The sequence below is a fragment of the Canis lupus genome, chromosome 15 (assembly GCF_048164855.1).
Source record: "Canis lupus baileyi chromosome 15, mCanLup2.hap1, whole genome shotgun sequence".
Taxonomy (NCBI): Eukaryota; Metazoa; Chordata; class Mammalia; order Carnivora; family Canidae; genus Canis; species Canis lupus.
This window is the reverse complement of record NC_132852.1, coordinates 43728844-43746525: the sequence shown is the minus strand read 5'-3', so window position 1 is coordinate 43746525 and position 17682 is coordinate 43728844. Positions and strand designations below refer to the sequence as shown.

The 17682-nt window shown below is 46.2% G+C and overlaps 1 protein-coding gene and 1 pseudogene across 4 annotated transcripts in view; one reads left to right on the top strand and one right to left on the bottom strand.

Moving 5' to 3' along the window:
* The window catches only part of DPP6 (dipeptidyl peptidase like 6), an 826229-nt gene that overhangs the window by 773669 nt on the left and 34878 nt on the right, over window positions 1-17682 (top strand). For all 4 annotated transcript variants that reach the window (XM_072776861.1, XM_072776859.1, XM_072776858.1 and 1 more), the window contains exon 17: window positions 17572-17619. In XM_072776861.1, coding sequence (XP_072632962.1) covers window positions 17572-17619 — 48 coding nt within the window. The remainder of the gene's footprint in view (window positions 1-17571; window positions 17620-17682) is intronic.
* Window positions 13547-14243, bottom strand: LOC140604996 (swi5-dependent recombination DNA repair protein 1 homolog pseudogene; annotated as a pseudogene).

Below are 17682 nucleotides of genomic sequence, written 5' to 3'. Positions count from 1 at the left end.
TTCTGACTTTCACCTTGCCTTTCACCTTTCACCTTTCACCTTTTCACCTTAATCCAATACAATTATCAAGCAGCTGCTGTATGCCTTAAGGTGCTAAGGAATCAAATAATTGGAGGTCCAGCCTTGAGGCACTTGTGTTGAGGGGAGGAGTACCCTTACCAGAAATGTCATTTCATGTGATTAGTGCCATTACTGAGATGTGTGCAGGGGGGTGGGAGGACCAGGTAATCCTCTGTGTGCTAAGAACTTTGCTGGAACTGACTGTATTTATTTGAATAAGGCGTCGTCCTTGACCTTGGGGAAGTCACGGATGTGTGGTGAGACTCTACCTAACAAAAATTCATAGATTTAGGACCTGAAGCCTCCTCTAAAAGTCCAGTTCACTGTTTTCTTTCTCAGTATCAGAGCCACCACCCATTTTTCAGGTAAAAATGTTAAGACCCTTTATACATCTTATCCAAAAGCACATAGTTAATTAGGGGCCCAAGCAGGGCTAGAATCAGGATTTTTTCCACACCTGAATTCTCCAGGTGCCCGTGAATACCACTCTTGCTATCTCTTGTGCACGGGAACAGACTAACATTTTTGCTGATGGTTTTCCTCAAATGCTCCCTCCACAGACATGTATACTGAGCCCTAGTGAAGCTCTAGACACAAGAGGGCACTGCAGCCCTGCATGTTAGTACCTGCCTTTCTGGGCCTGCTGTGGGGTTGGTGCAGTATGGGTCACTTCCCAGAGTCTGCTGCCCGCTTCAGTGTGTAAATCACACCACCTGTCCTGAATCTGTCCACCACCCAGTGGGGGCCACAAACAGTCATCCAAACCAAGAAAGAGGTCTTTCTCCAGTGCTCACTATCTACCAGATACCAACTGTAGGTTAGGCAGGTGATGGGCTCTTGAGGGCCCTGCCCTCAAGTAGCCCAAGGTCTAGTGACATTAACCATTCGTGACACCCGTCTAGGGAACAAGCAGGGGAAGGGAGCCAGCAAGAGCCTCAGCTGGGATGGGCTACATCACCCACATCATAGAGCTTACTCTCAAGAAGACAAACACCCTGAGCTGGAGAACAATAAAGGGCAGAATGTAGCAAATTACTTGAGAAAGACTATAAATGCTATAGGTAGCCAGGAAACAAAGCATTTGGTAACTGGTAAAAATGGGGAGGAAGAAGAGCAGGTGGACATTCACCAAGGAGGAAGCAACAGGAAGTGGCTTCCTTGTGCCTTGGCTGCCTTAGCTATGAAACTGAGATAATAGTACCTGCCTGTTAGGGTTGTGATAAACATTAACTTATTTGTTATTCACAAAGCCCTCGTAGCAGAACCTAGTGGTGGTGGAATGGATGATGTTATTGTTGATGATGATGATGACAGTGTTATTGATAACTATGATGATGGTGATCATTGGTGATGTGATTGTGATCGTGATGACGTTGATGATGATATTGATGACAATGGTTCTGCTATTCATTGTTAATGATGTTGTTGAGGATGATGACAATATTATGAATGATTATGATGGTGATAATGGTGATGATGATGGTGTTGCTTCTTATAATATTGCTGTTTTCCATCATTGATGATATTATTGACGATGATGATGATGATGATGCTGTTATTGATGATTATAATGATGGTGATAATGGCGATGTGATTGTGATAATGATGACATTGTTGATGATGGTGCTATTGATGACAGTGGTTCCATTATTCATTGTTAATGATGTTATTGTTGATGATACTGATGACAGTGCTATTGATGACTATGATGATGATGATGGTGTTGATGATGATGATGGTGTCGATGATGATATTACTGTTGTTGCCCTAGGTCTGACTCATACCTGAGAGGTGGGGCCTTCAACTATTGTCACCTTTTCCCTGTAATAGTGGAGAGTAGTTCTACCTCTTGTTTCTGATGACTGGTGATGAGAATTTACATAGAAGTCAGTTATTTTTTTTAAAGATTTTATTTATTTATGAGAGACAGAGAGAGAGAGAGAGAGGCAGAGACACAGGCAGAGGGAGAAGCAGGCTCCATGCAGGGAGCCCGACATGGGACTGGATCCCGGGTGTCCAAGATCAGGCCCTGGCCTGTCAGTTATTAATAGCTATTGCGCTTCTATTTTGTGCAAAAACTAGGCCAAAATGACCAAACTTTATCACAGACTACATCTGTAGATAAAGGATTTTTATTTACTTTCTGGGTATAAGAAGCAGTTGATTGTGGTCTTCATGGTTAGCAGAAGTGGATATTGAAGATCTGGGTCAGGATCTGAACTTTTGTATATGGCGTGGAAGGTGTGCACATCTTCATACTGATGGCAAGAGGGAGTCTGTCCTCAGAGCAGTCTGTCCTCACCCCAGATAGACCACCTCAACTGTTTCCGAATTGTAACAAAATGAAGAAACATGCAGATGATAAATATTACTTTGCCTGGGCAGCCAAACCCCCACACTACCCTCAGATCTTAAGCATAGCATCAAACTTCTGTCTCCCTTGAATTCCCAGTTGCTACTAAAGGCTGTATACATTATTAATAATTATTAATAACATCTTCCATCTATTTCACTCTTGCAATGACCAAGAACTGCAAAGAACATCTACTTCATTTAGTCCTTATAAAGGGCATAGCTGTCCACATTTTACATGTGAGGAGACCACAGCTCAGAAACTGGGGTCACGTGGTTTTACATGAGTGAGCTCAGACAAGATGAACACTATGCTTTTAACCAAAATAAAGTTTTATGTAGCCATTGCAAAAATGATCATCATTTGTGGACCTGGAAACAGAAGAGCCCCTTTTTTCTTTTATGTGATTTGGAGCCATTGTCTATATACAGTCACAGCAGGATTCTAAGGAGAGCACACTCAGCATAACTGCCACAGGGCACAAGTGCCCAGAGGGAGTTTGTTCTGATGGTGACCTGCATCTGTGCCTTGTCACTGGCCTTGGGGAATCTCAAAATTAAGCTAAGTAACATGGATATGAAAAAGTTTCTTTGGGGGAGGGGAAGGAGGGAATGCCTTATGCAAACAGGGTCAGTGTGTAGGGTATGCGGCTTTTCTGACAAGAAAGCAAGACCTACCTCTAGGTCCCTATTGTGCATTGAATTTCACCCCCGCCCTCCAAAAAATATACTGAAGTCCTAACCCCCAGTACTTTCGAATGTGACTTTTTTTGGCAATAGGATTGCTGTATATGTAATTAATTGAGATGAAGTCCTCCTGGAATAGGGTGGGCCCTTAATCCAATGACTGGTGTCCTTATAAGAAGAGAGAAAGAGACAGACACAGGAGACAGAAGATGCCATGTGACAGCAGAGGCAGGTAGTGCAATGCTGTGTCTGTAGACCAAGGAGCACCAGGGGCTGCTGGCCACCACCAGAAGTGGAAGGAACCTCCTGAGCAAGTCTCAGAGGGGGCCTGGCCCTGCTGACACCTAGGTCTGAGACTCCCAGCCTCCAGACTGTGAGGCAGTGAATTCTATTGTCCTAATCCCACAAGTTGGTGGAAATTTGTTATGGCAGCCGTGGGAAACCTATACAGTCCTCAAGTAGAGACTCCTCCAAACCCTTCCTCAACCATCAAAAATCCCACTCCAACTTATTACCTCAGAGCAGTGGTTCTCAAAGAATTGCGCACGGGCTCAGCTACACCTGCACATTCACAAGTCCCATCACAAATCTGTGAATTAGAAACTGTGGGGTGGCACCTGCCAGACTCTGCCTTCTGGACCCTCCCCATGATCCTGGCACAGCTGGCATTGTTGGATAGGGAGTGTGTGAAAAGCCATCTCCTTGCTTCCAGGATGTGCTTCTCACACTCTTGGTAAGACTCTCCCCATCTCTGTAAAATCTTATTTAAAGCAGTGGTTCATCTCGATGTCATTGGTGTCTCAAAATCCGTGAAAAATAGTCAAGCACAACGCCCCTCCACTACACCTGTGAATACTGTCTTGTTTAAAAAGCTGCAGCGGAGGTAAAAGCAATGCCTGGTGCCCTGTGATTTTAAAGAAGCTGTCTCCTGGCCAGGGGGAGTGTCATGAGCTCCTCGAAGCACACCATGTGACCTTCACAGATGCTCCCTGGGAAGGCTTACACCCCCTACACCCCCCACCCCATCCCCCGGTTCACGTCTGAGGCGCCCACGTCAGCCGAGGCCCATCCTCCGGGCCCGCTCCTGCTGAGTTACTGAGGCCTTCATCTCTGCCCCTTCTGCTCGCCTTGCGGGAGGTCCCGAGGCTCTGCTGCTAAGATGTACCCCTTGCTTAGTGAGGGGACCCCCCGACCGAGGGAGGTAATGCATTCGGTTGGCTTGTTTCCTTCTGTCTCTTCTGGAAGTCTTTTCCTACGTAGCACGCCGATTCCCTCACCCCCGGTCCCAGCCCGCTTGGGGAACTGAGCCTTCAAATAAAAATAATGTGCAGCTGGGGGGCTGGTATTGCAGAGAGAACATCTGTTCGGTCACACTTTAACAACACAGCTACTAAAGCAGGAGAAAGTTAATTAAAAGTGTCACTCATGTGGCTGTTCAAATTACATTTTCTACTTCTTCTCCACAGAGCATTCACGGATGTGTTAGAAAGTATTTTGTTGTGGTGTTCTACATCATTAATTTTGTTTAAGTTAGTCTAAATTGCTCACTGACATGACAAAGTCGAGGAAACTGGGGGGAAGAGATTTTATTTTTATAGTTTTTAAAAATAGAGTTTTAGTAACACACTGTGGGTCAGTGTGGACAACACACATTCATATGCATGCATGTGAGAACATACACACACACATGCACAGATACATGTGCATACATACAGGTGTGCACACTCCCACACATGCATACATGCATAGAGATGCACATGCATACATACAGGTGGGCACAGTCATGCACATGCAAGCTCATGCACAGACGTGCAGATTCACATACACACAAATGCACACACATGCGCTCATGTACATACACACAGATGCACATGCATGCATACAAGTGCATACAGATGCACATGCATACATGTAGATGTGCACGCACTCAAATGCATGCACACAATCCTCACATGCACACACACAAAATTCACTCTGTTTTTGTAAAAGTATCACTGCTCTTTCTCTTCTCTCCCCGGTGTTGCTGTTTTCTAGAACAATGATTACCCAAGTTCCAACATCTGTGTTCATTTCTTTTTCTCACTTCTTTTTCTGTCATTACCATCCCAAAGCAAAGAATGACTTTTATATTCAAAAATTCCCCAAGAGATCTTTCTGTTTTAATAAATGTGTTAACATTTATTAATGTTAACATTAAAAAAAACATAAAAAAACATATTAAACATTAAAAAAATGTTTAGTCAAAGGTGCTCCATTTGCTGGGAGCCTGATGTGCCATGCTCCTGAAAACCTTGCCCTCCAGGGCTTGGGGTTTAGCTTGCTGAAATGGTATATGCTCACAAAGACAATAATTCAAGGAGAAAGCAGTCAGTATAATAAAAGCAGTAAAATAATTATTAAATAATTCACAGGGGCATCTGGGTGGCTCAGTGGTTGAGCGTCTGTCTGCCTTTGGCCCAGGCCATGATCCTGGGATCCGGGGATCGAGTCCGGCATTGGGCTCCCTGCATGGAGCCTGCTTCTCCCTCTGCCTGTGTTTCTGCCTCTTTCTCTGTGTCTCTCATGAATAAATAACTAAAATCTTTAATAACAATAATAATTCACAAAATTGAGGACTTCTGGCTGGAGGATGTTGGGAATATTTTTAGACGAATAGAATGTTGGGGCAGAAGGAAGTTTAAAGATCCTCTAATCCCAGCATTTTATAATGTGTTTTAAGCCACAGGGTCCTTTATTCAAAAGGAAGCTCACTTGGATGTCCAGCATGGAATTAGCAGTTCTCAAGAGGCTCTCAGGAACTCCCTTTGAAAACCTCAGATCCAGTTCTATTGCCTTATTTTGCAGATTAAATAAAAGTGGGGGCGAAAAGGTTAAGTCACAAGAAGAGTCCACTTGAAGGAAATAAAAACCAGTGGTAGCGAGAGCCTGTGTGTAAGTAACAGCATGGGAAGTGTGCTTGGCTTCCTCAACTCGACATTTTGGAAGTATCTCTGTGCAAGACACCTGTAACACCGGCCTGCCTCAGATACTGAATAGCTGTAAACTTATCCAATGAGAGGACAAGTGCTTGGAAGACTCTCAAATGCCCCTTAGAATATGATCTTTCTGTGGCAGATGCCTAAGAAATCTAGAACCCTTTCCTTGCTAATAGGCTAGGCTATGGACAGTTGATGCAGCTGACAAACTTGCAATTCCTTCATTACAGAATTTAGCTCTAGATTATCTTTTTCACTTTCTAAAAACCAAAGCTAGTCTTTAAGACAGACAACTGGCAACTTTGGGGTCATTCAAAAGAATGTGCCAAGCCTCTGAACTGAGTCCACCCAGCTTCACAAGTTCCCAGGGGAAGCATCCAATCAATGAATTCTGTACCCATCATTTAACCAGAAAATATCAACTGGCCACTTACTGTGAATAAGACACTGTACATGTCCCTCCATGGGATATGAAGTTGTGTGTAAGAGAGTTTCCTAAGTGCCAAATATAGAAGACGAAATGAGACATAGGTATTCCGTTGGCGCTTGGATCAGAACGTAATCTGAGCTTTGGCTGAAACTCATCACAGGACCTCCGGAATCACAATGAGATGACAAGCATTGTCAATCAGTCTGAGAGACCTGGCGGTACCCAGAGCTGCCGTGGGGATCCTGGCTCAGCTAAGCTGGGCACAAATGCAACAGCCCCTGTACACTGCCTCATGTTTCCCATAGTTTGGCTACTCTGGCAAAACTAACAAAGCTGAGCTCCTTCCTTCGTACTTGGTAGTCTGTGAATTATGCCAAACCTCTCAAACCTTCACCCACAGGGCATATAAAGGATGCTATGTCTTCAACACAGGTGATCCCTGAAACCTGAAGCTGTCTGACTCAACCACCCTGAGACACTAGCTGAATTTCGAGCCCTTGTGTCAGACACCAGCCCTGAGTGTCACTCCGTCTCCAGAGCAAGAGTTTACACATGACCGTGAAAAGTTAACATGACATGTTTCACCGTCGTTTGCGAGTTGATTTCTGTGAACCCCACTGAGCAATGCCACGTAGGCTTCAGCATGGAAGTGTGATCTCTTCCGAGGTCCCAGGACACACAAAATTCAGCTGAAGCAAAACCCAATGCTGTGGGGCATGGCAGGCAGGCCCTTGAACACCAGGTTTGCCATGTGAGCGATGGCAAGCTTTCAAAATCAAGCGGCAGCAAAATCTGTGTGCAGCATGGAAGTGCTTCTTGAGGACAAATATTTTGACATTTTAATCATCTGCGGTGGCGCTGGGAGTTTGGCCAGCCCCCCATTTGTCAGTACGATGGTGTCACCTCAGTGCATGAACTCTGTGTGTCGGGCTTGCACAATGCGTGAGCTGGCAGAGAAAGAGATGCGGATTTCGGGCCCCCGCCTGCCAGAGCCTTCCTCTCACTCACCCTGCTGGCGGCTGTTCTCCAAGGCCACCAACGAGAGCTCACGAGAGGCGCGGGGAGGTGGCGGCGCTGCCCCAGCCCTATTGTCCGCACGCCATGGGTTTAGCCCTGCTTGGAAATTATCCGTCACATAAACATCCTCCGAAGAGGTAGAGGAGAGGGATGAAGACCAGCACGGTCTCTGTGAATTTTTCCACTTGTTCTGATGACTTTTTCCTTTTCCAGTGTTGTGTCCTTTTTAATTACTTCGTTTCAATCTGCGAGCGTCTCCTTTGCCCCACCTGGGTGAGCAGGTGTAAATTAACATTCTGACGGGAATGGCCCTGAAAACCAGAAACACAAACCTGGAGATGGTTCTGGTTGCAAGTCTGTGCTGCGTGATTCACATCTTTACCTTTTGTAACTTGAATGTTCTGCCTCTGGCTGCACGCACAGTATATAATCAAAACTACCATCCGTGTTGCTTGCGAATTCCCTTGCTTTGATTTATTTATTTCCCCTTAGGAACAATCTACATTTGGGAGTCATGTATCTAACTTAAGCCACAATGGTCTCTGTCCCTCCCCGAAGTTTCTTAAGAGCCCATTGTTGTTTTTGTGGCGGTTGTGTCTTTGTGAGCAAAGGCTGAACGAATAGAACTAGCCTCCCCTGGCTGCGAGCACACGGCCCTGCACCTAGCTTTGAAGATCAGCACTCTTGGGGCTTGTCCCAAGGGCCTGCCAGGCAAGACACGGCTTACCTACCAAGGACTTCAGAAATATCAGGACAGGACAAAGAGAACCATCATAAATGTGTCTGTGTACATACACACATGCCCCGTGCGCGGGCGTGAGCATCTGGCAACAGGCATGCAATAGACACGCACGTACAGATGTGGATATTGACTATTTCCCCCAGGCACAGAGAGGAATTTTTTTTTTAATTTATTTATGATAGTCACACAGAGAGAGAGAGAGAGAGAGAGGCAGAGACACAGGCAGAGGGAGAAGCAGGCTCCATGCACCGGGAGCCCGACGTGGGATTCGATCCCAGGTCTCCAGGATCGCACCCTGGACCAAAGGCAGGCGCCAAACCACTACGCCACCCAGGGATCCCCCAGAGAGGAATTTATGGTGAAATCTAACTGTATGGTTTCAAAAGTAGGTCCTGTGTCCCCATACGAGACAGAACTGGCCAGACCCCGGAAGGGTTGGCTGAGAAGGAGCAGAGAAGTGATCCTCACTCTCCTCTACCCTCCTTGGCTTCCACTTCAGGTTGGAGATATACTTTCCTTCATGGGTCTGATTCCCCCTCTGCTAACTGTCCCTGTCTGCACGTCAGAGGGAGGCTCCTGTCTGTAGTTCCCACCTCGAGAACAGGGCATGCCAGCCTCACAGAGTGCCAGGAAACTGAGGCAGTGTCTCTCCAGCACTCCGCACAGTGCCCGGCTGATAGGAGGGCCACAAGTGCTGGCAGCTGCCTCCATTACTCTTGCTAAGAGCAGACCTTGACAAGCCTGTCTTCTGCACATGAGACCCAGAAAGGAAGAGTTGCAGGTGCACAGCTGGAACCACGAAGTGACCGGGGGCACAGCTGTGCCCAGAGCAGGCTTCCCGAACATGTCCCTACACGTGGGAGTCAGCTTGCCAACCTGTGAACCACGCGCCTCCTGGTGCTCGTGCTTCCTGTGCAGCATCAAAGCACATTTTGGAGCGTATCTGTCTTATGTGTGTATACTGGACTCTGAGTCCCTGACGGCAAGTACTTTGTCTATCCCTGACTATTTCCCCCAGACCTGGCAGCATGCCCCGCACGTGGTGGCACCCCTATATATGTTTGCTGAATTGAGTTACATGCAGAGTTAAGAGACCATGAACAGGAGTGGTCAGAAGCATAGCAGTTGAGCAGAGTCCTCTAAGGTTCTGGTTGCCTGTAAAGCAGAGAGCTAAGACTTTCCAGATTTCTTCACCCGGCCTGTGTGCAGATAACAGAGAGACAGTGCCTTCCAGGCAGCAGTGACTACATAGCCAGAGCTTCATATTGCACAAAGCAACTCATTTAATCAGTGAGCTGCTGGCTGGATGTGCATTAGATTTTTCAGAAGAAGAGGAAAGAAAATGTGTGTAAAATTTCAGTGAAACCCTTCTTAAGGTTCATTAGTAAAACCATTCTTGTTTAAAATGGGCTGAAGGATGGCACCTGGGTGGCTCAGAAGTTGAGCGTCTGCCTTCAGCTCAGAACGTGATCCTGGGGTCCTGGGATCGAGTCCCACATTGGGCTCCCCACAGGGAGCCTGCTTCTCCCTCTGCCTGTGTCTCTGCCTCTCTCTGTGTGTCTCTCCTGATTAAATATATAAAATCAATCAATCAATCAATAAAATGAATGGGTGTAAGGATCTCCCTTTTACCTATAATCACTCCCAAAATCATGCATATGCTGTGTTTTTGGCATGTCCCTTCTTTTCTAAAAGAAATATTAGGTAAACACTAACCCAGGCCTAATCAAAATACATAAAGTCTAAATATTTTATTCCAAATTGAGAATCTCCTACTTTTCTTTATTTCTTATGAGAAATTTCTTTGTAATGTAGGTGTTTTCCTAAATTATCTGCCAATTTTCAGGAGCCTCACCATCACAGAAATCTGAAAACCATTTGGGTCATCTTAAAACGCACATAGAGCAGTGTTTCTGGACCACCGGGCCAGGGGAGCCAGCATGATAGCAGTTGGAGGAAGAGAGCCCGGCTCCTGGGTCACAGATGGCTGCCGGCACAGGGCCACCTGGTTCCCAGGAGAGGGGCTGACCTTCGGATGGGATCTGGAAGGTTGGAGGGGATTAGTTTAGAATCAATAGGTTTAAATTATACATAGGGGCTGCTCTTTAACTTCTGTGTTCTCCTGACATATAATTTTTCTCTGTTTTGTTTCTGTTGGGCTATCCTAAAGAATATTCGATATTACAGTAGTGGTGCCTGTGGCATGACTATGATGTGGCTCTCAAGGAGGAGAACACAGTGCAGACCCAGTAGATGGAGACAGCTACCCTTGGCACTTAGAGAAAAGGTGGGGTGGGGGGGGTGGCTAAGTACCCACAGAGGGACGAGGACCTGAATTATAAAACACAGGGATGCAGCATGGTCTTAAGAGAGCCTTCCGTAGCTGATTTAAATTTGCTGCCTTGATCTGTCATGGCCAAGTATGTGCTTACCAGGTCTTTGTTCATCAGCCGTTAATCCACTCAGCAAACATGCTGTATATGGTGCTGACACCCAAATTCTGAATAGGCATAGGGGGTGGGGGGGAGACACAGATTGCCAGCCCAAGGATTTCAGGGAGAGTGTATGTGTGCCTGCCTGTCTGTCTGTCTGTCCACTGTTTGTCGGGGGTGTGGTGGGAGCCTGGTAGGAGCAGTTGCATTTTTTTACAATTACAGTTCAGTATGACAGCTGCTACCGTTGGTGCTAAGGGCACTTTTCTGAGTGACTTTTCGAAAGAACACCGGAGAAGCATCTGCAGCGACTTGGTAAAGAGCTGAACTCTTAAATGGCATAGGGACGAGCGACAGTGCAACTGCAGCAGACGAAGGGCAGGAAAGGGTGGATTGCAGGCGCTCACAATCACACCCACATAGTCACACGTGCACAGTCACACCCACATGCACACACAGTCACACACGCACACAGTCTGAGCCATACACACACAATCACACACACACTCACACTCATGCAATCACCACACACAGTCACGCACATACACAGTCACACACACACACACACACAGTCACACACACAATCACCAGTCACACATGCACACAATTACAGCCAATCACACCTACACACATAATCACACCCACATAGTCACAGGCACACAGTCATACACAATCACAGTCACACTCACACGTAGACACACAACACAGCCACGCCCACAGTCACAATCACTGTCATACACACATAATCACACCCACATGCACAAAATGAAAATGTCAAATAAGCATGAAAAGATATCCCACTTCACTCAAAATTCAAAATTTTTAATTAAATAAATACCACGATAGAGTAACTGCCCGTCAGAGTGGACAAAAACAAATATTTTTCTAAGTTCTAATATAGGACTCCCCCCCTTACACCATAAGTTAGAAAGCACAGAGACAGTATGTACGGGTGCTAGAGGGAGTGGACCGCTGTTCCCAGTGTCTCACATACACCCCACCCCTTGGAGACCCTCTCACCACCATGTGACCCTCAGCTCCCCCTCATGGAAGCTCCCCTCAACTCTGCTGGCGGAAGGCACGAGAGCCAGCATAAACCACAGCCGGGCCTGGACGTTTTAGGGGCCCCCCTGCATCTCCCTTGCTCAGTTCCTTTTTGGGGTGAGCCAGTATGTTCCAGACGAGGGCGGCAGCTCCAGCCTGGATCCCAGAACTAGGACGCCACATAGCCAAGAACCCAGTAGGACTGCAGCTGACACGCTCACCAGGATGTAACATTAGCAAGAAATAAACTTCCATTGTTTTTAAGCACTGAATGCAGGGGTTTTGTGTTTGAAACCTCAAGCACGTCTAGTGAAAGCTGACCATGAGACCTCTTAACAAAGCAACTGCATTGCTGGGAACTCACTTAACTGGCAGACACAGTCTTAGCTGAGTGCAAAGACTTGAGTAAGAGGGTTTTCTGCAAAAAAAAGGGGGGGGGGTTTCCTGCAATATCACTTATTTATGGTAACAAAAAGGAAAGGAAAACAGCCTAAACTTCCATCAGTGGAGAGGGCACCAAATAAATGATAATTTGTCCACATAAGAATATTATACATCTGGTAAAAATAGTTTCACAGCTTTTTAAAATTACTTATATAATTGTATATTACAGCATTTACCATTCTGCGATTTTGTATTTTCATGCAGCATGATAGTTTACAGTTCTGTCCACATCAATAGGTGTGTATTTGCTCACTCGTGTGCCTTGTGATCTTATCTTCTCTGTGGGGAAGGCACTGCATCAGCCTGCCCCCTCCTGCTCACAGCAAGCCGGCCACTGTTGCTCATAGTTGCTGCTCAGAACAGTCTACAAGTGTGCCTCCTCGTGTGCGTGCGTGGGCCTCTCTCTGCAGCGTTCCAGGCCTGGAGCTGTCGGGCCATGCAGCAGCATCGTCAATCAGAGCTGCGCCGACTCATGCCCCAAACACTTGCTACCTCACACGCTGCCATACGGCTCCATCCCTGGCTGCTGTATTACACCGTATGTGGCATAGACAGGATTATGAATGTGTACCCTGTAGCAGAATTACCTTTTAAATGTGCAAGGAGGTACCAAGGACTACCTTTAAAGTAAAAGTTGCCTCTGGGAAGGGAGCAGGCTCTGATCAGGAAAGGATGGGCAGGTGCCCTCAAGTCTGTGGTTTATATTTCATTTTTTTTTTTTTAAAGGGATCCCTGGGTGGCTCAGCGGTTGAGCACCTGCCCCTGGCTCAGGGTGTGATCCTGCAGTCTCAGGATCGACTCCCACGTCAGGCTCCCTGCATGGAGCCTGCTTCTCCCTCTGCCTAACATCTCTGCATTTCTCTCTCTCTCTCTCTCTCTCTCTTTGGGGGGGGGGGTGGCATATAAATAAGTTTAATTACCTACTACACCATTCAGATGGAAATGTAGGGTAAATGGATAGAAACAAAGGTCACAAACTTAGGAGACAGGCAGGCATTTTTAGACAACTTTAGGTTTACACATTCACCAGACTGAACTAATTCTTAACATTTAAAATAAAACTTTAAAACATTTTTACCACAATAAACAAAACAATGTATTAAAATTGACTTCCAGAAATGACCCAATTACTTTGTAAACATGATTTAATTTTCTTCACATTTCTTTAAATGTCAAGTTTTCTCTGGCAAATTTATTCAAAATACTAAATTTTCATTTTAGAACTTATTTTACATTGCAGAGTGCCCTAAATTGACATTCATCAAGACACCCTTCTCTAAGCCCTAATGGTTTCTACCTTCCTTTTAAGATGTATTAAGTAAACTTGTCATTCTCAAAAATATTCCGGAGAAAAAATTATGAATTAAACACTCATACATTCTTCATTTCTGTTATAGTGTAGCAATTTATCATCTAACCCACAGTGGTCTATCAACTGAGTAAGGCTGAGTTTCTTGTTTTCCTCAGACATAGCTCACTGCAACTCATAAAGCAACAGCTGGCTACAGCTTCTCCACTTCTGTATTCACAACTGTAACTGAGACAGATCATTCTTTGATCTATACATTTTGACCAGTGTTAGCCTCCAAAGAAGATCTTTTTCTCAATCTGCTTCACCAATTTTGCTCTTTCTTCACTTAATCCTTGTTTGGAAAGATCCTCATTCACAAAGTCACTCTGGAGATCACTGCGTAACTCAGTATCAAGAGATTTAGATTCACAAGCACTAATACTCTTGAAGGTATTTTTCAAACATGTTCTTTCTTTCAATTGACTATGTGTTTAAAATTTTCTTGACATTCTTAACAGTTTTCCTCTATTGAAGGTTCCTCAGGAAAAGTCTGATCGTTTTCTTCATTCTCTACTTTAACACATTTTACCGCACTATAACAGGAATTAAATGAAAATCTAGTTTTCCTTAATTGTTCTCTAAGTGTTGCACTCATTGGTTGTTTTCTTGAACTACTTGGACAGGGAGATGGTAGACTGGCACAGGCCCGTGCAGTGCTAGGTGAAATCACGGCTGGGTCGGATGGGCTTTCCATCTTGAAAATGAAATCTTGGTTTACTTCTTGAACCCTATAAAGCTGTGTGACTAGAACCAATGACCACTGAGTCCTAAGGAACAAGGAACAGGAGCACAGATAAATGTACGCCCGTCTGTGTCATTTAAGCAGCGAACTGACCCTTCCTCCACCATCTCCCAGAGTGCTGAAAACACCTCTCTCTGTGTATCTTTCATGAATAAATAAATAAAATCTTTTAAAAAACAAAAAAATTTTTAAAAAGTAAATAATTTTTTAAAAAACGGGGGTTGGTGGGATGCCTGGGTGGCTCAGCGGTTTAGCTCCTGCCTTCGGCCAGGGCATGATCCTGGAGTTCTGGGATCGAGTCCCACATCGGGCTCCCTGCAGGGAGCCTGCTTCTCCCTCTGCCTGTGTCTCTGCCTCTGTGTGTGTGTGTGTGTGTGTGTGTGTGTGTGTGTGTATGTCTCATGAATAAATAAACAAAATCTTTAAAAACAAAACAAAACAAAAAACTAAGGCAACAGGGTGCAACCTTAAGATTTGCTAAAGCTTCCAATTTACATGCAAGTGTTTTTACATTATTTGAATCTATTCACTTAAAACATCTACTTACCTGTAAATACGACCATGTACACATGGAGAAGCAGCGTAAGACATTTCAGACACATTTAGGTTGCTTCTGGGAAGCGAGAGTCAGAAGGGTGTTGCATGTGTAACTTTCTTCCTTTCGTTAGTGTTTGCATTTTTTTTTTTAGAGACATATCAAGTTCATGAATTAAAAATTGAGGAGGGATGAGTTTCGAGTGTATGGATGAGATGAAAGAGTTCAAACTCTCAGAACCTGTGTTTTCTCATCTGTAAAATATGGTTAGAAGCATCTACTTTGTAGGGCTGCTGTAAGGGTTATGATTTATTCATATTAAACATCTTGCAGAGCACCTTTACATAGTAGGCACTAAATAAATAATAATTGTTTACATTATTAATAAAAATGTAGAATACGCTCTGTTTGCAAATTTACTCACCCTGAAATGTACAGTGAAAATAGATGCAATTTCTTTATTTCTCAATAAGTGATCTGTTCTTCCACATGAGCTCCCTACGGGGGTAAATGGATCTTCGAGCCAGGAAACTTAGTTTGATTCAATAATTTAAACCCACAGCCATGGTTTAAATCCTTTCAGTAACTGCTGTCTCTTTACATTTAAACACCTAGACTCTCAGATCACTGCTGCCCAGCTGCCCTCTCCCCACCTAGGGGATACACAGTCAGATTTAGCAAATGAAAATGCAAGACATCCAATTACATTCAATTCCAGGTAAACAACAAATAATTTTTTTTAAGTGCTAAGTCCCAAATACTGCACAGGACACATTTTTTTTATTTATTTATGATAGTCACACAGAGAGAGAGAGAGAGGCAGAGACACAGGCCGAGGGAGAAGCAGGCTCCATGCACCGGGAGCCCGATGTGGGATTCGATCCCGGGTCTCCAGGATCACGCCCTGGGCCAAAGGCAGGCGCCAAACCGCTGCGCCACCCAGGGATCCCAGGACACATTTATACTAAAAAATAAAACCAACGAACCAACACTATGATCTTTATCTGAAATTTGAATGTAACTGAACATCCTGCATTTGATTTGGGGGATCCTATCTAGTGGGAAGATGGTGCAGGGGGAACAAGGGCCTCTGGGCCTCCTGGACTTTGGATGTGCACTGGGCAGTTTCTGGGTGCATTCCCCGGGCGGTGGACAGGTTTGAGGTCTGTGGCTGGTGTGACCCACAGTCTGTCTCAGCTTAGTCGGGGCCTGCCTGAGCCAGCCCCATGTTGCTCCTCAATGGTGCTGAGGACCCTTTTGTCTTCCTGGCACATCCTCTTTGGGCCCTGGGCTGGGACCTGCACTCTGCAGCCACTGTGGCAGGGTCTCTTGGCCCTGAGTGTAGTGGGATCTATGGCAGGGTCCCTGGCTCTCAGTTGAACCGCTTGTCCTATGGCCCCAGAGAAGCACACAGGACTTATGATGATCCCAGGGCAGCTAAACACCAGCCATCCCTCTCCTCAGACAGGACATGTCCTGTAGCTCAGGTGTGGCTGCTCCAGTGAGCTCATAGCGTCCCAGGGTCCCCAGCCTGAAGCAGGGAGTGGGCAACACCCTGGTCACAGTGTCCCCGCTGTGGACTTATCTCCCCCTGCCCACCTGCCTCCTCTCTGCCTCCATTGTTGCCAGTCCCCCAGGGCCAAGGGGCAGCCCCTCTGCTCCCCGCTAGATGCTCGGTGATCACCACTCAGCACTCACTCCATGAATGTGTAATCAAGCAGCAACTCTATTACAAACACCATCCAGATGCTAGAAATAATGGCAGGAAGACCTCTCTTCTGGAGCTTACACTCTGATGCAGTTGAAGACGAGGAGCAAATACTGAAAATCCAAGTCACAAGGTCCCCGGAATGTGGCAGTGAGCTCTGTAAAGGGGAAAAGGAGTGGGGTGGGGAGGGGCTGGTAGCATGGTGGGGTCCGGCTAGGAGCTCTTTCCCGGGGGCTGGTTGGAGGAGGCGTTTCAGTAGAGACCTGAATGAAGAAAAACAACACCATGCCAGTGTCGGGAGCAGAGGGAGCGGAAGGTGCCCTTCAGCACCTGCAGAAGTCTCGCTGACTGCAACAGGCTGCATTCGCAAAGCGGGCAGAGGGGAGGTCAGAGAGGTCACCTGCCTCAGAGTATACTTCCAAAATGATACAAAAAATAACATGGAAAGCCCCTTTGGCTTTCTGGACTCTTGCTGGTGAGAATGAGGACATCGACCGACTGCAACCAGGGAGGGAGGGCCAGTCTGCCCGGAGCTGTACCTTCCCTCACACCTCCTGGCCTTGGACCCCCCGATGGCCTCCGATCCAGGAGCCGCAATCTGGCCTGACCTTGGAGGGACACGAAAACATGGACAAACGTTTGCAAAATGACCCTGCTAGGCTAGTAAGTGTTCACAAAATGTTACAGGAGGCCCGCAGAGGGGACGACCTCTCTGGGCAGAACCAAGTGCGGGACTGGGCCACTTTAGCCACTCACTCGAACTCGATGCACTGCATGGGATCGGTGTCAGCACGGGGACTGTGGAGTGACGGGGCAGGTGGACCATGGAAGGCTCGGCGGGATGCCGTCTGTGGTACTTCAGCAGTGGGGATGTGGGGAGTTCAAACCGGGTTCAGGGCTAGATAGACAGCCTGCAACAACCCGCGGGGCCAGTCTGGGTCCTGGGTCCACAAGTGTGCAAGCCATAAGGAAGGCTTGGACTCTGCTGTGTTTCAACAGCACTAACGGAACTCTTTCTTTTCTTCTCTGGCTTCTCCTCTCTGCCCACCCAGGTCCTGGCGTCCCCACGGTGACCGTGCACAACACAACGGATAAGAAAAGTAAGTGCCTTTGCTCTTTTCTGAAATCTTCCCGTCCCATGGGAGAAAGGAAGCCAAAGCTCT